This window comes from Heterocephalus glaber, unplaced genomic scaffold (genome assembly GCF_053883595.1).
Source record: "Heterocephalus glaber isolate CG9 unplaced genomic scaffold, H.glaber_assembly_v1.0 deba00000122, whole genome shotgun sequence".
In the NCBI taxonomy this organism is placed as follows: Eukaryota; Metazoa; Chordata; class Mammalia; order Rodentia; family Bathyergidae; genus Heterocephalus; species Heterocephalus glaber.
In genome coordinates this window covers 62566894-62589032 of record NW_028258138.1, presented here as the reverse complement: position 1 = coordinate 62589032, position 22139 = coordinate 62566894, and the positions used below count along the sequence as shown (strand labels likewise).

Genomic DNA, 22139 nt, shown 5'->3' with positions numbered 1-22139 from the left:
CCTGTATTCCCAAGGTTCTGAGCAATTAGTGCAAGAGAGCTTTCCTTCTCACTACCCCCTTGGACTTCTCAACCTTCCTACAGGACTTCCTCCATTCCACACTCAGAGCTGAAGTGAAAGAAAGGCAAATGTAACTTGGGGAGATGGGGAGGAAGAAGGGAAGCAACTTAAGTGAGGTCTGTCTTATGAGAGAAGCCATTAGCCTGGCCAAGCTTGTAAGGAGGCTTTGGAGAACCCTGGCTGCCCCTGTCAGTGCCGGTCAATCCTGACTTGGGGAGGCTGGGAGAAAGGTCTGTATAATATGATGCATCTTCCCTCCCACACTACAAGCTGAATCCTAATGGCAGGCCCAGGAAAGAGAAGCCCAAATTGCCTCAGTCTCTCCTTTAGAGCCTGAAATGACTATTTCTAAGGATTGTCCAAAGCCACCAAAAGCTACTGGAATACACACACACACACACACACACACACACACACACACGGGCCCACGCCCTCTAAAGAAGCCTTTTGTCTACCATCAGTGGCAATCAGAATGCTCATTCACTGATATACTGTAATAGCAACCACAATCTCCAGGGAAGGCAGCCTGCATTTCTAACCTTTTACCAGCTTCCTCCATGCCAAGGAGAAACTAGGATCAAGAGCACAGTAATATGATCCCCAATTAACATAATATAAAAACAATCTAGTCATGTTTTCCATGGGCTTTTCCAACCTCAAATAAGCATAAAGCAGGGAGAAAAAGATAAAAAAATATATGTGTGGAACTATAAATAGACATATACTGTCTGGTATGCACAGCCAAGCACCTGACCCAAATGAGTGTCTGCCTTGAAAAAATAACCAAGCAGACAGAAGCAGAAATCTGAGAATTTCCTCCTCCCAAAGTGCACCGTGAGAAGAGACAGGCAGAGAAAATACCCTGATGCCTTGGCATGGAAGGGGTTAAGTCCTCAGTCATCCTATTCTAAAGTGATTTAAGATTATGCGTAGAGTTTCAAAACTTTCCCCCAGCTTGGAGTAGAGCCCTCCCTTCTCACCAAGCCTACCCTGGATGTGCTAAAATGGGAAAGAGGTGTGTTTTGCTGATTTGTTAAATTCTTAGTGAAATTTCCTTGATTTCTAGTGGCTGATGTTGTTTGAGTTTGGTTTGGAGCAAAACTGAGGTAGTCCTGACATTTCTGGGACTGCATCCAAACAAGAGGAAGAAGAAAAAGAAGGAGGAGGAAAAGAGAAGGAAAAGAAGGTGGGGAGAAATAAAGGGAGGAGAGAAGTGTAGGGAAAAGGGAAAATCCTTTTTCAACATCACATTCCTGTGTTTTCCCTGAGTCTGGAAAACATATTAATCCCAGTGCTTTTACTCCCGGAAACAAAGGGACTCAGCCAAACTGTGGGAGAAAGGGTGATAAGGAGCCTGGAACTCTGAAGAGGGAAAGAGTGAGATTCAGAAATCTCTAGGACTCCACTTTAAGGAAAGTTCTGTGTCACCACAAGGGACGGGCACACACAGACACAGGCGACCAAGGAGAAACTGCAGACAAATGGAGACACAAAGACTGACAAGGACAGCACCTTTCACCTCTTCCCACTCGTCCAGAAAGTAAAAAACACAGCCAGAAAGAAGAGGAGTCAGCCCTGCTCTCAGACCAGGACAGGCTGCGATCTGTGTTGCTACTTTGCAAACTGGAGCTGCAGCCCACCCCCTTTGTATTGCTCACCCTCAGCCAGGAGACAGAGGGTTGGGAAGAAAAGTATTTCATCTAGGAAACTGCTCTGGGGACCAAACTTCAGATTTCTCTTGGAATCCTCTGCATTCTGTCTCAATGAGCCACCATGTAAGTGTGTGATCCTTTCTGTCTTTGGTGTGTTTGTTTCCTTGTTGTTTATTTGAAGAAATGAAATGTGAATGTTCTTATAATTCATATGCTCAATTTGTATTTTCACGGGAGCATCCAGGAAGCTAGTGAAACAGTGTGAGCACCCTGCCTGGATTTCCTGCTTAGTGTTACCCTCTTTGCTAAGAACTGACAAATTACAGGGGCTTAAAAGAAACAGGATCTCATCCTATTTTCCATTTTCTGACCTCCCTCCTTTTTCTTCTCTAACCATCCCTTCCCCCTTCCCTTGGCTAAGATAGAGAAAAAGATAATGACCAGGTCTGTTTGCAGTTAAATGACTTTCTTTCTTTTTCCTCCTCTCCTCTTTCTCTTATGACCTCTCAGAACCCCAAAGCAAATTACACAATGACGTGGAGAATGGGACCTGGTTTCGCCATGCTGTTGGCAGTGTGGCTGGTGTGTGGATCAGAACCCCACCCCCCTGTCACCAATAGAGCCAGCCACAGAGGGCAGAAAGTCCGTTTGGTCTCCCCAGCAAGCAGCCGGCCAGCTCGGTTTCTGAGGCACACAGGGAGGGCTCATGGAATTGACAAAGCTACTCTGGAAGAACTAAACCCTCGGCCTCTCCAAAGAAGGAGGGGTGTGCCAGTGTTGAGACTAGGTCTCCCCACTGCGCTGCCAGCCCCCTTGGGCATCAACAGGGCTCCCGTGAGACCTGAGCTGAGATCCACAGCCGGAAGCTCCCTGCGTGACATGGTCCGAGATGAGGGGTCCTCTGCTCGGTCAAGAGTGTTGCGATTCCCCTCTGGGTCCAGCTCTCCCAACATCCTTGCCAGCTTTGCAGGGAAGAATAGGGTGTGGGTCATCTCGGCTCCTCATGCCTCAGAAGGCTACTACCGCCTCATGATGAGCCTCCTGAAGGATGATGTGTACTGTGAGCTGGCAGAAAGGCACATCCAGCAGATTGTGCTGTTCCACCAGGCAGGCGAGGAAGGGGGCAAGGTGCGAAGGATCACCAGTGAGGGGCAGATCCTGGAGCAGCCCCTAGACCCCAGCCTCATCCCAAAGCTGATGAGCTTCCTGAAGCTGGAGAAGGGCAAGTTTGGCATGGTGCTGCTGAAGAAGACCATGCAGGTTGAGGAGCGCTACCCTTACCCAGTCAGGCTGGAGGCCATGTACGAGGTGATCGATCAAGGCCCCATCCGCAGGATAGAGAAGATCAGGCAGAAGGGCTTTGTCCAAAAGTGTAAGGCTGCTGGTATAGAGGGCCAGGTGGTGGAGGAGGGGAACAATGGTGGCGGAGGAACAGGAAGGCCAAGCCTGGGCAGTGAGAAAATGAAAGAGAACTCAAGGAGAGCACAAGTGCCCCCAACCAGAGAGACTAGGGTAAAGGTGATGAGAAAACTGGCCACCACCACAGTGGCTCCTCCCTCACCTCCCCCAACCCCAAGGGCTACCACCCTTCCTCCTGCTCCAGCCACAACAACCACTCGGGGCACTGCCAGGGTGGCAACAGTAGCTGCAAGACCTACAACCACCACAGCCTTTCCAGCCACCCAGAGGCCCTGGACCCCCTGGATACCCCCCTCTCCAGCCTCCCACAGGCCCCCTGCAACAACAGCTGAGGTGACCACCGCCAGGGGGCCCTCAGTTTCAGAGAGTCTTTATCCTCCACACAGAAAGGACCAGCAGAAGGAGAGGTCACAGACCACCAGGAGGCCCAGCAAGTCCACCAGCTTTGACAGCTTCACAGCTGGCCCTCCTACCACCATCTCCGAGACCAGCACAAGGGCTGCTGGCCCAGGCCGTTTCCGGGACAACCGCACAGACAGGCGGGAACATGGTCATCAAGACCCAAATGTGGTGCCAGGTCCTCACAAGCCAGCAAAGGGGAAACTTCCCAAAAAGAAGACCCAGGACAAAATTCTAAGCAATGAGTATGAGGATAAATATGACCTTAGCCGGCCTACTGCCTCTCAGCTGGAGGAGGAGCTGCAGGTGGGGAACATTCCCTCCCAAAATGCAAAGGAATCTAAAAATCAGGAGAAGCTTGAGAAACCTGAGAAGGAGAAGAAAAAAAAGACAAAAAATGAGAAACCAGGCAAGTTACTCAAGAGTGAAAAGCAATTAAAGAAGGCTGAGAAAAAAAGCAAGCAGGAGAAAGAGAAGAGTAAGAAGAAAAAAGCAGGTAAAACGGAGCAGGATGGATATCAGAAACCCATCGGGAAACAGCTCCCTCAGAGTCCCAAGAAGTCTGTGACTGACCTACTGGGGTCCTTTGAAGGCAAACGAAGGCTCCTCGTAAGTATTCTTTTTTGACATTGTTCTATGGGCAGAGGCAGGCCATAGTTGTGTTTGTCTTGTGAGTTTTGTAGATGCCAGACCGTGGCTGAGCCAGAAGCTTAGAAAGTTTGGCAAGAAAGGATAGCTCAGGAGCTCCCTTTGGTTTCAGTGCTCTGGAAACCTCTATCTAACTCATGGCTGTACAGTACCAAGTCTATGGCTGAGGGTCCCTAGTGTGAAACCAAAGAAACATCTGTAGTCAGCTTCTTCCAGGTCTGACAGGACCCGTTTGCATCCTTACTTCTCTCTTCCAAAGTTTGTGTTGAGACCTAGTTTCCTTTTACCAAGTTCAAATAATAAAAGAAGAATGGAGTGCACAATTTAAGATAAACACCTGTCTCTGCTAGAACTTAGAAACTAGAAGCATGAGTATGGGGAACATGGCAGAGTTTCTTTTCTCTTCTAATTAGATGTTTATCAATATCGGGAGCCTCAAAAGGGAAAGTAAGGCAGGTTGAGTGAGAGTGGGTTTGACTGAAAGTAAAGAAGATCCTTGTGGGTGTGACTTTTGTGAACACTTTTAAAAGCAGTTGGCAGAAATCTTCTCCACATAAAGACTGCCTCCTCCATCACTGCCTGCCTGCCAGTAAGAGCCTGTGGGATAGGATGCAGGGAACTGGGTCAATGCTTCAACATCTAGTAGTCTAGAAATATATCTGGACTTAGAGTTCAGATGTTAGTTTCTCTTGAGGCTCTATAAATTGAATGTGCGTGTGCGCACACATATGTGTGGGAAGGACACAAGTATTCCCTACTTTACCTGTTGTCCTGAGTGCCACTAATGTTGAGCAAGTCACAGATTCATCTTAGAATCCTCTTTTTTGACCATGGCTGTCACTGTCTTTAGAATGATGGCACAATCTAGTTAAATGTAAGGCGGGCTTTGGGCAGGAATAAGCCCATCTTAAATTTCAGAACAATTCTTAGCAGTGACACAAAAATGACTTCTTTTCTTCTTCCTGTCTCCTGTCTCACTCTTTTAGGGGTCCTCCCCTGGCTTCTTAAAGCCATCATTTTACTTAAGGGTGTCAAGGAGGAAAGGGATATATTACAATTAACTCAGAGTAAAAAGTTAATAAATTAATGCTGAGTGATATAAGTCAGGAATGATTTTTGTCACACATCGAGATGAGGGAGGCGTCTCATACCACTGAGACAGCACCCATCCTCCTGAATACACAAGCTAGCCCTATGCCCTGCATTCACTCTGCAAAAGGGAGAGGAGCTCTTCTCTAAAGTCATTCATTTCTGAGAGGGCCTTTTAGTTTTTCCAATCTGGCCTAAATTTGGATTAACAATCTGGGCAGAGGGACTCTGGTAACCATTTATCTTTGGTGGTTTCAGAAATGTACATTTGAAATGTCAGTTGGAACAAAGGTCTTCATAGTGTTTATCCCGGGAGGAGCGTGTCCCAAATTCCCTTACCTGTTTCCATCAATAGTGAAACTATAGATTAGAACAATCTCTGGTTAAGTGTGTGTGTGTATGTGTGTGTGTGTGTGTGTGTGTGTGTGCATTATGTGCTTTTTGTATGTTTTTGGAATTTTTAATCAAAACCTTAAAGTACTTATACAGACTTAGGTTATTAGATAACAGGCTAAGTAGTTTAACAGTTGTTTGGATATTCCCAGGCTCCATAAGCTTAAATGCGAACATTACAGTTAGAATCACAAGAATCACTTATGAATCAGAGTAGAACTCTATCTGGTAATTGAGTGTTTGTTAGGGGACCTGTGGAGACAAATAGCTCTCTTTGGGCCATGGGAAAGCATTAATGGTGTGTTCCATTGCTTTCCCCCTGGGTACCTGGAACTTTGTCCAGCCCACTGAAGCACATCACCCAACTCTATCCATTTAGCTGATAAGGCGGGCAAAGTGTCCCCATGGTCAGTTTTTAAGCAGGGGAAAAATAATCATGGATAATATGTCAGGATTGTAATTATGCACCCATCTAGCAAATACTTCCATTACCTCTAGTTTATGAGTTAAAAGAAAGGAGTTTTTATACTGAAGCTTTGATCTTAGTCATGCTTTTGATTGTTCTCTCTTTCTCTCCTCTCCCTTAATTAGGGATCTGAAAGCCCAGCTGGGTCTTTTCTGCTTTTAACACTCTCCCTGGTCATAAATTCTGAGCAAATGAAACTCAAAGGACAGCTTCTGCTTATGTCATGTGAGGCAAAACAGAAAGCAGCTGGAATTGCTCCTGGCAGTTTTGACTTTGAAACTAGCAAGAGAATCAGGTTTGTTATTAGAAAGAAAATACTAACAGGAGGCATTTTAGTCTTTCGATCCTCCATGTGCCCAGTTGGTGATCATATCAGAAATGTGTTTTCTGAAGAGCTAATGATATATGAAGTAAGAGTAGATTAGAAAAGACCAGATAAAATAACATGATACAAAAACAAAAGATGGAAAGAAAAGAGTTTCACCAGACAGGGAGGCAGCAACCAGTATTACAGGGTGAAAGACATTATTGCTGTCATTAATCCTTTTTCCACTGATTTTTTTCCATCAAACTCTGCTGATGCTATCCATGAAACTCAGTGATTCAACTAATATGTATTAAGGCTTAGCACTGTCAAGTTACTCAGGTATGGCTGAGAACATATATGTCCAACTGGCTTCAACTAATCTAGCATGCTCAAAGTGAGAGCAGGTTCACATTTCAAGAAATAGTGCAGGCCTCTCAGCTCATCTCCCCAGTTTTTCAGTAGCCTCATGCCTCAACTGTAATTTATTGTAAACCCCTGTGGCTTTACATTTATTTACATTATTCTTCAGATGTGAAAACATCACAAAACTGCTACATTAGCTGATTACTTATGTAAACAAGCCTTGGCAATAGTGGCATAGGTTGAGGTTGCGCAAATGGCATCCCGGAAGACTTCAAAAGCATTTTAGGTGGAGCCAGCAGTCCTATTTCTAGGCCAGAGTTCAATTCGTCAGCCCCACTCCCTCTCAGCTTGTCTACAGAGTAGGCCATACCTCGCAAGAGGTTTTGCTGAGAACTTGTGGTTAAATTCTCACAACAATCCCATTAGAAATGATTTCTTAAGCCTACTTTGTAGACGAGAAAACAAAAGTTTAGAGAAGTTGGGAAGGTATGTAGGGTATATAGCTAACATGGGACAAAGCCAGAATTAGAATTCAAAGCTCAAGTTCAAGTTGAAGCCAGGCTCCTATTTTCTTCCTGGGGATGTGAGCTTCCCATGGCATAGGCCATAAATTGAGGGGAAAACTAAATAATTGTCCTATTAGCTAATAAATATGTACATTTTAAATTCATTTTGAACTGTCAGTTACCCAAATAAGTGGTACAATATAAAAATCAACATTTTGTGCTAAGCACAAATGTAAAGTTTCTACTTTTAATACCTAGCTAATTAATTGTCTGCACCTGATCTCTCTGGTTTTCCAGCAGTCAAGAATAATAGATTGAATCCCAGTTGACGTAATCTTTCAGATTGCTTGTTGTCAGTTTAGGATTAGTGACACCAAGAATGCAGGCAAGCTATCACTAAAATATTGGGCTACATGATATATAGTTGACAAGCCATCATTTGGTACTCTGAGATCTGCCTACTTGTCAGGTAACAAGGGACCTCAGTATGCTAAATCATGTAAGTTCAAGTGCAAGTTTAAGTTTTCTTTGGCAAGTGAATCTCCCGTGGGTTAATATTTTCAGTCTTCAGAGACCTGAATATTGGAGACAGCAACCTACTTATTTGGTTTAAATTTAGAAAAGGATTTAAAAGCTCTGCTTTACAAGGCAGATTACTAGCTTGAAAGTTATTTTTCAGAATCCTATAAAAATCTAGTTTTTTGAGCCTAACATGCTATTTAAAGTAATCCAAGCCTTGAAATATCTTCTCCTTAGTATCTTCCCACTCCTATTTGCTCCTTTTACTTATACAAACAGGTTTTCTCCTCTTCCTGGGACTCATTGAGCCAACACACAAGTTGAAACCACAACACGATTTTAAATTCATGATGCGTGTCTTGATTTATTGCCACAAAACTGGAAAGAGTACAAGTGACAGACAATAATGTTTACTGAGGCATTCTAGGATGCTCTTTTTTAGAAAGAAGAGAGTAGAAATGGTCTCCATTGTAAGTGTTGCTTAAAATGCTGCCAAACTGGAAAATGGATGTGATGGAAATGTCAATACATAGGGAAAGAGTCTCTGAAAAGTGTCAGATGATCAGCCTGCTCTCTTTCCCATGCACCAAATGGAGGAGCAGATTGAAACATAAGGGAAAAAATCTTTCCAACTGATTTGTGGGCTGCATCTATTCATCTATAACTAGGGACCCCTGTGTTTCTAACTCTCTCCCCTCTTTTCTGGTGGGAATGATCTCTGTAGCCCAAGGAATGTGAGCCAGCACTGAGGCAGTCCCACCATCTGCAGGACAGTTGCAGGGTCTGAGCCTTCAGTGCCTTGAGTAACTTGACATCAACATAAAAGATAATTCTGCATAAAGGAAATACATATGTTCCAAGTGAGCTGTGAAGACAACCAGTACAGTTACTAAGAGGAGGAAGTGGCTGAAGTAAGGTAGTGGAAGAGGGCCTCTGAAGTGGGAGGGATGACATGAATGCACATAGAAGAAAAAGGAATATACAGGAACTTTCTAGAGCAACAGATAAGCCAGGCATGGTGGCTCCTACCCATAATCCCAGCATTCCGGAGGCTGAGGCAGGATCACCATGAGTTCAAGGCCAGCCTGGGCTATATAGTGAGTTCAAGTCCAGCCTGAACTACATAGCAAGACTTTGTCTCAAAAACAAAAACAAAAATAGAGCAACAGATATGTATGCGCCCAGGTGTACACAGCCTATCTCTCAACCTTCACAACTTTATGAGATTAGCACCGAAGCTGTTTCTTTGTAAAGATGACAAAGCTGAGGTTCATAAGATTAAGTGAACTTGTTAAGGGTACAGCTTATGAGAGGGTTGAACTAGGACAAAAGTACTAGTCCTCTAGCTTTGGCTGTAGTCACCCTTTTTCTGTGCCATTGTGCCCAAGGTTCCTTTCATTTTATAATTTAGACTGATCTGGCTTTTGGTGGTGAAGAGGTCATTTAAGGGAGGAATAGGAGGAACCTTAAAGGCAAGAGAGAGAGGCTGGAGCCAGATCCTGGAGGGTCAGAAGCCAGGAAATGAGTCATGTGAAATGAATGGCTCCTCACTGGTGGGTTAAGGCATCCTTGGTCAAAGGCTCAAGGAGAATATAACACTCAGAGATTTTTATTTATTTGAGATTGCCACTGGATATTCGCAGCCTAACATTACTGTGAGCAGAGCTGTGTGGGAGAAAGAGCTTCTCTATGATTATATATTGTCTGAAATTTCTAATTGTGTACACCCACACAGAGGAGACTAGAAGAGGCTTTGAGAACTCTTAAAATCCATCCATGCAATAGTCTGTGGATTATAAGGGTCCATAGCAAAGTATGAGAGGAATGAAATGAAGTCTCTGTATGGATTTGAAGTTACAGAGGCAGGTAATTATCAGTCACCTAGGCCAGCTGTGTGTAGACACCACTCTAATTATATTCTGGGTACAGGCTTATCCCAAATTAAGGTTAAGGAATCCAAAATCATTAACAGTAAATCTCTTTCTGTTACCTTTCCTTTCACAATTTTATGTTTTCACTTAAACATTCATTTTGTGTGTTTCAAAAATGTTTCTGAGCAAAAAATCAGAAAAAAACTAACATATGTCAAATTAAAATAAAACTCCAAGATTCAAGCTATTATCCCAAATCCTGCATACCTAATTAAAACAAACTAACAAACTAAATATATCACCATCATATCTTTTTAGTGATGCCTTTATAAAGTGTGAGTCAATGAATAAATTTGGAGAATTTTATTACTTTTTTCCTTGGGAAATTACACTTCTCAAACATTTCCTAGCCACCCAGTCCAACTGAACAAACATATAAGCATAAATAGAAAATGAACTGGAGTATGTCTGTTTAAAATATGAGTAAATAATGATCTGGGAAAGAAAAAAATTTAAAAGCTTTATTTCTGACAAGCTTTTTAAATGTTTCACTCAAAAAGGCTTCTGAACACCTTTTAATTTTCATGAGAGAGAGTGTTTTGTCATGCACAGTGAATTTGTAGCAGGGAAAGGCTGCAAATGTCAATAAACACATCTGACAGAGGAAAAGCAACAACAAGGTCAAGGTAGAACCAAATTTCTCCACCATTTTTGATAAACTATTTAGAACAGGTTAACACCATGTTGATTTCCCCTGTGAAAAATGCCGTGTAAATAGCCACAAACTTCAGAAACAGTTTGTAATCCTGGGTGGGTAAATAGAAAAGTGGATGACAGATGTTTGAATATGGTCAAATGCAAGAAATCATTTACAAAAATATTTTTATAGAGGCTGTCTCCTAGCTCAGTGTTGTGTCAACTGTGAATAAACGGGGTTCATTGCAGACACCAGCCTGGTGAGTTATTTGGGGTCAAGGAGATCAACAAGGACCTGATTACCATCAGAATAAAATTTTACATCCTTGCACTTCCAGAATGAACAGGTTGATGCCAGCCTGTTTGTGGAGTGTGGCAAACAGTTCCAATGTCTGATTAGCCAATTTGAATAATAAAGATCAAAATGAGAGAAGGCAGAAACGTACTAAACTATGGTCACATGTCAGATCATCATGATACTCCAAATAGCCTTGCAAAATAAGCATTCCTCTACAGAGTTCACAAATAAGAAAACTAAGACCCGAGGGGTAATGAAGGTCAATTATCGAAGTGAGTAGAAACATCTAAGATGTCTGGATTCATTTAAAACAAAAGAGGCCTGTACAAATGGCCCTTCTTGGCCTTAATTATGCTAATTGTCTAAGAATCTGTAGTTTAGGTTTCAGTCACTACCTGCCCTCCCTTCCAAATAATGTCTTTGGATTTTGCCCAGTGAATCTAATACTGTGAAGTAATATTTACTTGTTCTCGCTCACCTCCAGCTGATCACTACTCCCAAGGTTGAGAACAGCATGTATGTGCAGCAGCGTGATGAGTATCTGGAGAGTTTCTGCAAGATGGCCACCCGAAAAATGTCCGTGATCACTATCTTCGGCCCTGTCAGTAACAGCTCCATGAAAATCGACCACTTCCAGCTAGGTTCTCTTAAGAATTTTAATTGTATTTTGTTTTTCTCATATATAAGGTGGGACAAATGTTATAGGAGGGGCTTTTGAGGGACCAAAAGGAAAATTCTGATATCTGGAGGTCTCTTTGTTCGTGACAATACAGGTCAGCTGGCCTACTTACTTACATCACCATTCTAGGCAGGTTCTGGCTTATGTTCTCAGCACTTTAAAGTGAAAAATATGCAAGCACTTTATTCTTGTCTGAAAGTCAGTGAGGTAGAGGAAAATGAGAAAGGTAACTCAGTGTGGGGAGAATCCAGCCCCTTTCTTCCATCCTGCTGCCTGATCTGCCTGCAGCCTTCAAGCTGCAGGTGACTCATCACGATGGGAACCTGCCAGACCCCTGGAAGTGCTTGACTTTGGCAAGCCTGAGAAAGGAAGTAACCAGAGTTGAGCGAGGCTGTTAAGCTAAATGAAAAGTCACCAAAACTATGGACTGAACTGCTGCCGAGTCTTTTTGGAAAGCAGAAGAATTTGGCTGAGTTTAGAATTTTCACAATTTTTATATTAATGGTGCATGTGAGATTCATGAGGCACACAGCTCAGCATGGGAGGCTCAGATCTAACTCATTGCTGTTCTCACGGCAATGTGGAAGACTTCTGTGATTAGTTAAGCCTCACAGTTAGAAGGCCAAAATCTGACCAGTCCCATTTCTTTTATCATTATTATATCTCTGAAAATTTATTGTTTTGAAACTTTTTTTGAAGTCATTCTCAACTGCTTTCTTTAGCTATAATGAAAATCCTTCAGAGTAATCCTTCATATTTCATCACTTATATATCTTGCATTTTATTCATAAAATGTTTTATGTGAAAACATCTGCAATAATATAAACATATTTTTCCTGAACCGGATATGGTGGGGCATGCTTGTAATCCCAGAACTCAGGAGGGTAAGGCAGGAAGATCACTGCAAGTTCAAGACCAGCCTGAACTACATAGTGAGGGCCTGTCTCATAAAACAAAACAAAGCTCTCTCTCTCTCTCTCTCTCTCTCTCTCCCCTCCTTATCTCTTCCCCTCTCTCCTTCTCTCTCTCTCCATATATATATTATATATATATATACACATCCTATTAATATTTAAATTCAATACATATGATATTATCTCAGATTTTTTTCTGATATACAATCTTGGGAAAAATAAACATAACACCCATAATTATATCATGGTAATGTCAACTTGATTTGAATGTATTTAGCTTTCTTTATTATACTATTTCTTTATTTTTTTATTGTAGTAAAAACACTTAACATGAGATCATCTTCCTATTTTTTAATTTCAAAACATAGTGTTGTTAACCATGGGCACGGTGTTATACAGCAGATCTCTAGAATTTATGCAGATATTAGTTTTCAGTTATATATTCTCTATTTTTTAACTTACTTTCCCATGAAATGACTATGAAGGAAAACTAAATAGCTTGTTTTCCCATGCCCCATCATAAATCATTGTGGATTAGTGACTGACTTGTGCATGTTTGAGAAGAAAAAGAAATAAATATTTTCTTTAATCAAAACCACAACAAAAATCATAGAAACAAAAGATACAAAAGAAGTAGGCAAACAGATTCAAACCCAGATTCAAAACCATATTTGTTGTGTGACCTTGGCAAGTTACCTCTTAAGTCTTATCTTAGAAGAGAAAAACATCTATTTCACAGGCTATGGCTATGGTGAGGATAAGTAAGAAATGTCTACAAAAACCCATCTAATTGTAGGCACTGTTATTGTGGAGTGATTATCACCACCATTAGATCTGGCAGGCATCTGGAGGATTAGTGAGCAGTTAAAATTGTGACCAATGCACTTGCAATTGCAAAATAATTATGGCTGTTTATGCTAATTTCAAAATGATGACACATGAAGCCTCACAAATGCTCTTCCAGGTCAGACTGCATCACTGCTTTTCATAATAAAAAGTGAAGCCCAAGAGACTAATACTGTAAAGCCACGTATTTAGTGGTTAACAGGGATTCAACCATTTGTTTCCTGGTGTTCCAAATAGCAGCATAAGCCAGTGGGCTTAATTTTATTCCAGCTGTCTAGAGAGGAAGTTGGTATTCAAACCTGAAGAGAGATTGGTGCTGGCTGGTGATGAAAGTCTCCCTCGGCCAGGTGTTCCCAGTGTCAAATGTGCTACCCACCAACTCTTCCACAAAGTGTTTCCATTCCTTACTTCACAGAAGTTTGGAAACGTCATTATACCTTCCACCTCAACCTCTATATGGTTCTATTGTAAGCAACTCTTGCTGCTTTGGCAAATTTTTAGCATAGCACTGCTGTTTTCTAGACATCTGGATTGAATATGAATTGTAGGGTGGTTGAGTTTTTCTTTTCTGCATTACTGGAACTCAGGTATTGTGATTTGGGTGTTTGCCTCATTGAATGGTAGCCGGGAACTGATGCAGAGTGGGCTTGGACTTTACTGTGTTCCTTGTCTAATTCCTGGAAGGCCTTTCTCTCCTCATGTTGTGTCCCAGATTACCCTTCTGGGAAGGGCTGTAGCACTCACAGCCAGGACTGGGAGTCAGCCATGGGAAAATAATAATTGGCATGAACTGTGTTCTCAGTGAACCAAACCCAAACCTTGTCTGATTTTCAGCTGGAAATCTATCTGATGGCCTTACTTTTCCTCAAAAATAAATCAAGCACTCCCTACTTTTCCAGTTTTTTTTAATGGATCTTAAGAATAGATGCCTATATCCAACAGCAATGTGAGCAATACTCATCAGGTGGTCCATCTCACTATAAGTATTTGGGTCATCAATGATGAACCTACAAATACCAGGAAACATACCTTGACATTTCAGGAATCAGTCTAGATAAAGTTATTCATGCTTAAGCAAATTCCAGCACACATCTTGTTTTCTCAGAATGGAGCATATTACATGCAGGAGTTTAAAATGGCATAATATATATTCACTATTGTTAATAAAATTTAAAATATCAGCCTAGGATAAGATTATTGGCATGTGTGTTGAGTGGATAGATCATAAAGTTGCCAGATAGGAATAAGATGCTGGCTAACAGCACTTTGTTGAAGAATTAAAGTGAAGAAGACATAAGCAAGCTTTTTTTCTCATAAAATATAGAAATGAGAAATAGTTTGACACTGGTATTTGATCAAATTTTAAGGGCTGTAACACACAAGTTATTTTATAGGGTAAAAGAAATTCTTTGATAATTTCTTTGACGGAAGCAAAGTTTGAGAGTAATTGAAAACAAAAGAGGGAGAAAAGTTGACGGAGATGGAGTTGATGGAAGTAGAACAGAATAATAAGAAGGGACAAAGTATTGATTTCTTATATGTAAGGAATTCATAGGTGAATTAAAAATAAATGTAAATATAAATGGTAGCGTCCATTCCAGACTAAAACATTATGTCTTTGATGCTTTTGAAGAAAATTATTCTATGTAGAGAAGCTTTACAATCAGCAGGATCCATGCAATCCAAAAATGTTGCTTTCCCTCTGAGGCAGTACTGAAAATTTGACCCTTTTCCCCCAGCTCTTTTCTTCAGTTGTGACAGTGCCTGGAAGTTGCCTTCTCCAGCTCCTGCCTCTTTGAGCTGGCAGGAGAGGTTGTGTGAGTGCTCAGATCTCTGGGAAGTGGCGCAGTGTCCACCCTTGTGTTTATTCAGCCTTTGACTATCAGTCATTCTGTGCCCTAGAGGTCAGAGAGCCTGTCTCCTACTTTTTCAGTCGCCCTGTCCCACCGCCCTTGCTGCCTGTGACAGCAAGCATATCAGTGTCAAGATCAACTTTGACAGTCAAAGAGCAAAATGTGCCAAAGTCAAATGTACAAATCAAGTATTTGAAGAATGTGATAAAGGGATAAGTTCTTCTGATTGTTGTCATCAAAGAAGATACTGTAAAAAATTTTGAACAGTGGGTTAATAGAGAAGCCTTGAAAACTGAGTAGCTTTTTTGAGGGCAGGTGACAACATACCACCCTATTTTTTTTTTTAATTTAACATTCTAAAGAGATGATACCTGTTCTGGATTCTAAAGTCAAAGATGTATGCAGGTATTTTATCCTGTGAGACAGTAACTCTCTGTCTTTAGGGTGCATAATAATCATCTAGGAAACTCATGAAATGCAGATTCCTAGGCCTTCTACCAGTGCTTCCCATTCAATTGGTCAGGATGCAAGGACTGTAATTTTAACCAGTATTCCAGATGATTATGATGAAGGTAGACTGTGAATTGTATTTTGATAAGGAGTTTCTGAAACAATGGGAAAGGCTGGAGTGTTCTAGGCATTGACAGAATGGCTTGAACCTAGAAGATAGGTTATAAGGAAAGGAGAAAAACAACATAGGGTTACAGAGACGTAGCAGCTGTGGATGGAGTCACTGAACTAAATGCCTGGCACACAGTTGACTAATATCTTATAACTGGAGCTAAATTTTTCTTCAGTGTCATTGCTGTCTGAGATCAGGTATGGAAAAACAAATACATGGAGAAATTTACTACCACTTGAATTTGGGCACTGATATTTGAGTTTGGGTTCTTAAAGGTCGAGGATCTAGTCAACATCTTATTTCAGGGGTAGTCCTTGCCAGTACAGGACAGAGTTTACTCTCTTATCCTTATCTTCTATTTCCTCAGTAAAGTTAGATGCAAATATAATAAAATGTTTGGATCTGTGAATCATTTTAGCTGGGTTAGGACCATGTGCACAATTTATAGGATGTTTCCTAAAGAATTTTTGCTTCTAATTCCTGTAACAGTTGCTAAGGACTAGAATTGGATAAATTTAAGAAGCTACCTACTCCATGTTGCCTTCCCAGACTGGAGAGAACCACTTGTTTATGCAGCACTGAGTTATACAGAATGCAGAGCATACCAGAAACCTGTGACCAAAGAAGGCAGCTGAAGACAGGAGCTGGCCTCACATGTACCATCCACAGAATTTGGCCTGTAGTGGATTCTCTCCTTTTGTGGAGTTGTCCCATCCTAGTTGGGTCCAGTATAAGACAGAGCTTTCATTGTTGTTGTTGTTGTTAGATTTTCCCATTCAGTGCAAACATAGATATTTAAGTAGTGCGGGAATGCAGATTATTTTTTTTTCTAATGTTTGATTGAAATATTTCAGAAAACATTTTTGTTGAAAAAAGAAGCTAGACTGTGAAATCAGCTTCTTGACATAAACTAGCAAAACAAAGTTGGTGTGAAACTTGGTTCTGGACCTTCTCTATCCTCTAGTTTGAGGCATTTTTATACAGGAGAAAGAATACTGGGCAGGAATGAATTATGCTGAGTGCTAACTTTCACTATATTATTAATTACCAATATGCCTTGAGCAAGTCACTGCTCTTCTCAGAGTCTGTGATGAAAGGCTCTCTCAGAAACAGATCCTGTATCTCTGAGTTTTGCATGTAGGAGGTTAGTGGGGTATAGTCTTACTATCCATGAGAGGAAAGGGATTCAAGATTAGATAGAGGTTGACTTTGAAGTTCAACATACTTGGTCCTTTAGGGCTGTCCACTTTGAGGCAAGGGAGACAAGTTTTATATCTCCCCCTTTCCTCCACTGCACTAACCATCAAATAGAATTGTGTCCTGGTAGGGCTGTGACTTGGGGAAAGGCAGTTTTCTTTTCTTTTTTTTTAAGAGTAGGAGATATTATTGAGAGAAAGATAGTTTCTGTCTAAGAGAGACAGAAGGGGGACCAGAAAGTGGGTTGCCTCCCACCCCACTTCTCAAGGTTTTTTATTGAGCAAAGACACAAGGTGAGGTGGTACCAGTTTTGTTTTAAGAAGAGCAAACTTCAGAAAGGGATCCAGATACTAATATTCACAGAAAACTCATTTCTGAAGGTAGGAGGGTCTGAATAGTATAGTACAGTAACCTAGTTGGACAGAATAAGTAAATATGGATGCTCTTCAATTTATGATGGGATAACATTCTGGTGAACCCATTGCAAATTTGAAATATTCTGATTAAAGATGGACTTAATAAACCTACCTCACCCATAAACTAAGCTACAGTGCATCAATTGTTTATCCTTGGGATTACATGACTGATTGAGAGCTGTGGATTACTGCTGCTGCCTCACATCATGAATGAGTATTGGGGAAAGACCAAAAATTCAGAATTTAAAGTGTAGTTTCTACTGAGTGTGTATCACATTCTCACTATCATGAAGTTGAAAAATTGTTGAGTCTAACCATTATAAGTTGGGGATGGTCTTTGATAAAGCTATCTTGTCCTTGGAAATGTTAATGTTCTTTCCAAATGTACAAGTTGCTATATAACGCTGGTACTTTGATTTTCATTTCCTATTACTCAGTGACACCTTCAGGAATCATGCTGAATTATACAGGTATCTTTCTGGGGTTTGATGATTGAGAAAACACATAATGGTTTAAAAATTCCGTAAATTCAGTCGCATTTTGTTTAAAATCATAAGAATTTTTAAAAATTGTATTATGAATAGCATGACTCTTTCTGTAGCCAAAAGGAACCTGTAACTATATTTGAACATAGACATTGTTTTCTCTATAGCCATGATGTGTTCACTGAATTCCAGGATTAATTATACACTAAAAGAGAGGCACAGATACAGATTTCAGACTCATTTATGTTTAGAGGAAGTAAAACTTAATAGCAGTATCTGGGTCTAGGGAGTCATGGTGAAGACCCATTCCTTAACAGCACTGGCTGCCTTCTTCTTAGTTCAGCAGCCTTCCCTTTCACTTTTTCCTATCTCATTCACTGTGACAAGGTGGGCAGAGACGGAGCCTTTCATCATCACCGGAAGAGTGACATTCAAAAGTAGTTTATTCGTTTGCTTCAATATTTTAATTCCCTCTGGAACTTTTATTTATACACAGTGTGAGTTGAACATATAACACTAATCCAGGCTGGTCTGATTAAGGGCAAATAGAGGCCCAGAGCCCCCACTCATTTACTTCCATGCTGATACTTTCTCACATTTTATTTGCCTTAAGATAATGAGAAACCTATGCACGTGGTAGATGATGAAGACTTGATAGACCAGTATCTCATCAGTGAGCTACGGAAAGAGTACGGAATGACCTACAATGACTTTTTCATGGTGCTGACAGACATTGATCTGAGAGTCAAGGTACAGGTTCTTGTGATGGATGATGCAATGCAATCCCTTAGAATAGCAACTATGAATTTTGTTTTTGTCAATGAGTCCATTAGATGTACGAGTGAGCACAAGTTACGTTATGAATGGGAAGAGTTTTGAAATGGCCCAAAAAGTTCAAATTGTCTTATGGATTTGCATTTAGAACTGTTCTCTCCAGAAAAAAAAAATGGCTTGGACTGACCTGCAATGGCCCAGCTATTTTAGTCAGATTAAATTCTTCTCTAAAAGCAATGTTGTGCATTCATCAGACAATTGTTGAATAGCCATGGTGTTCCAAGCCCTGGGGATAAAAGGTGAAAATGGTTTCTGTCTTCAAGAAACCCGTATTTAACAGAGGTTTTTTTGTTTTTGTTTGTTTGTTTGTGTTTTTTTTGGAAGGATCTGGAAGTTTACCTTCTGAGCCAAAATGGACAAGACTGTAGTATTTCACATCTATTTTCTTCCTGTGCTTAACGACATAGTTTCTGAACCATGAAAATCTATGATACATAGACATATGAATAACAAAAACGGCTAACTTCATCAAGCATTTTCCCCAACACTTTGAGATCCTTGTCTCACACTTCCAAGATAAACAATAGCATTATTTTTGTTTCACAAGTCCAGAATGGATAAGTAACTTGCCCAAGATTACCCAGTTAATGCTGGACTTCATAACCATTTAGGCTGGCTCCAGAGTCTGCTATAATTTCAGTATATTAACATTACACATGCTTACATAAGAATCTTTAGGGGGAAAAAAAGGCTTTCTGGGTCGTCAGACTACCTGACTTAAATTGTGGATGGATTTTTCGGGATCTGGGGAGAGATTGCTTTATTAATTCTTTCCACACATGTGTTACCCTATCGCTAATGTGACACATTGGACTACCTGATCTCTAACATGAATTTCCACTGGGCATACCACTCCAAGCCACATCCAGACTGTTTTCTAACATATGCTGATTATGTTCATCAAGCCCCCAACTCTGTCTCAGGTTGCTTTTGTAAGCCCAGGCAACTATGACTCAGGAAACTGTCATTATCTATAAGTTAGAGCCCAATTTGTTTCTGAAAATATGTAAGCAAACATGATATTAAGTGCTGCCCACTCAATGAAATAATCTTTGCATCTAGAGAACAGGCCTTGGTGTAAAATTACTATAACATGCCATTTCATTTGGTTTCCTGTGTGGAATATGACATTTTTCTCCTTTTGATGGTGAATAGGAATCAGCTTAGTGTTGGAAGTAGGGAAGTGAACCTAGGATCCGTATGATGAGGAAAGTATGGACTTTTCCAATAAAAAAAAATGCAGTTAAGAATTCTTTGTTAACAGCATTAGTTGTTTCATGGATTCTGAACCTGAAAACATCGGCAGAGAGTACTATTTCAGGAGAGCATTTGTAAGTCAGTGAGCCCACCAGACTGTGTTTTAAAATACTTCCCCAGATGTCCCCTGAATTCTCCGAACAGAGAGAAGAAATGTACTTACATAACATATGTTTCTATGCTTTCTTAAACAGCAATACTATGAGGTGCCAATTGCAATGAAGTCTGTGTTTGATCTGATTGATACATTCCAGTCCAGAATCAAAGATATGGAGAGGCAGAAAAAGGAGGGCATTGTATGCAAAGAAGACAAGAAGCAGTCGCTGGAGAACTTCCTATCCAGGTACATCACCTTTCCAGTCTTGAAAGAGGCAAGCCCAAGTTTGTCAGAGTGAGCTAATGAAAATGCCAAAGAGACAGAGAACCAGAGAAGGAACCTGCCTGGAGAAAAGCTTGTCAGTTTCTGGGCACTCTGGCCACAGGCTTGTCTTGTTCTGTCGGAAGTGACTGCTTGCAAGGCTGAGTTCAGCTTCAGGAGTAAATGTGGACTTGGTGGTTTTGGATAGATCTTTTTGCTCCTTTCTGCTCCTTTTTTGGTACAGATGATAGAATTTTGAACTTCTTGAGGACTGATTCATTCAGTCGGTGAATTTAGAATGTTCTGGATACAACAATTTTGTTTCAAATATTTATTTATTAGACTCCTAGTTCCAAACAGGATTTGGCATACTGTGCTTGATTTTCTGCTTCCCTGAAACTGTGCAGAAAACAACAAAAGCCCCACTGTGTCTTCAGAAGGAGAAACCCTCTTAACTCAGCTCCCTAATTCTCTGGGGAGTTTCGTTTATTGAAAGCCATTTCACAGCAACATAAGTCCAGTGGGGGGAGGAGTGAACCCAAACAACATTGCATAAAAAAAATATCCAATTTTCTCCCTTCTACTTTTCTTCTCTGATGTTAAAAAAAAAAATTCTACAGGGGCTTTGGGGCCTTAGGAAGTGCAAAATTGTAAAGAAACCCACAAAATAAACACCACCCCAACTGTACTTATTGCATGGCTGAGGTGCACCAGAATTGGAGCATTTGCCTGGAGGCTCCAAGTTAAATGTGTATCGCTTAGGCTGAATCTTTACTCATGTCTGTGAAAGCACATTCTCTACATGTGAGTCAGTGTATCAAGAACTGCATAGTTAGTAAGTGGATAATCTGAATCCTTCCAGATTCAGAAGGCTTGAGTCTCTTAGGACATAACATTATGGTGTCTAATGAACAGAGAACTTACTATCCTTTGAGTTTGGGGTCTACAACTTACTAGCTGTGTTGGCTCTACACTTCTCAATTAACTTGCCTTAAATGTCTCTCAGCCATAAGATGAAGAGAATGGCAGGAGGTGTCTCTTCTTCCAGCCCAGTCATGCTGCAATCTCTTTCTGTGTGCTCATCTCTGTGCTGAGCATTTCCCCTTCATTCACTTAGTGTAATCCTCTGCACAACCCTGTAATCTGAATACTTAACTATAGGGGTGTTGCAGGAGACAACTGAGGCTAACGGGAATTAAGCAGCTTTCTCTCATCACTAGGCTAGTGTTGGTTCCAGAAGACAATGGCCTAACTGACTTCCAAGTCCACCATCTTATCTTATGCTCCTTTTGAAAATAAAATATGAATTATTTTTAGTTCTGGACCCAGAGGCCTAGAGTTTGAAGTAAAAAAAGACACTTCAAAAATTACAGGATTTCAGAACCAAAAGGAAACTGAAACTCTGTCTTCATCCAGAGTCTCCATGCACTGCAAGTATCCAAAGCAGAAATAGAAGATGGTCTTAAGGACTTAAATCCAACTAGGCCTTCAGGCCACTCAGCCAAGAAAAGGGTCTGGATTCCACCAAGAAAATGACTCTAACTATTCCCATGGACACTAAAACACCGACTTATTTTTGTTGTTATTTTGTTTGTTTTATGCAGTACTTAGGACTGAACACAAGGCCTTCACACTCAGCTACATTCCCCAGCCCTTTTCTATTTTGGGACAGAGTCTCACTAAGTTGCTAAATTCCCCAGGCTGTGCTCAAACTTGCAGTCCTCTTGCCTCAGCTTCCCAGGATGCTGGGATTAGAGGTGTGCACCACCACAATTAGCTTTAGAACACCAACTTCTGATCCAAGGGCATTCCTCTGGATGAAAATGACACAGAAGACTGATAAGAGTTTTTCATTTCCCTTGAGATATATGTTAATTATTTTTTAAGGTAGAAAAAATTCTTTAGAAGTTTGTTTTTGATTCTAACAGTTAGTGTTAAATATATTCAAGTCATAAATTTAAGACTTCTCTCTTCAACTTTTAAATAAGGTTT

General features: G+C 40.8%; 1 protein-coding gene across 1 annotated transcript in view; it reads left to right on the top strand.

Annotated features, from left to right (window-relative positions):
* The first annotated feature begins 1047 nt into the window (after window positions 1-1047).
* Window positions 1048-22139, top strand: part of Ccdc80 (coiled-coil domain containing 80) — a 37468-nt gene continuing 16376 nt past the window's right edge. The window contains exons 1-5 of the mRNA XM_004835725.3: window positions 1048-1835; window positions 2223-4139; window positions 11171-11327; window positions 18312-18448; window positions 19984-20132. Of these exons, the coding sequence (XP_004835782.1) occupies window positions 1824-1835; window positions 2223-4139; window positions 11171-11327; window positions 18312-18448; window positions 19984-20132 (2372 nt within the window). The 5' untranslated portion in view covers window positions 1048-1823. The remainder of the gene's footprint in view (window positions 1836-2222; window positions 4140-11170; window positions 11328-18311; window positions 18449-19983; window positions 20133-22139) is intronic.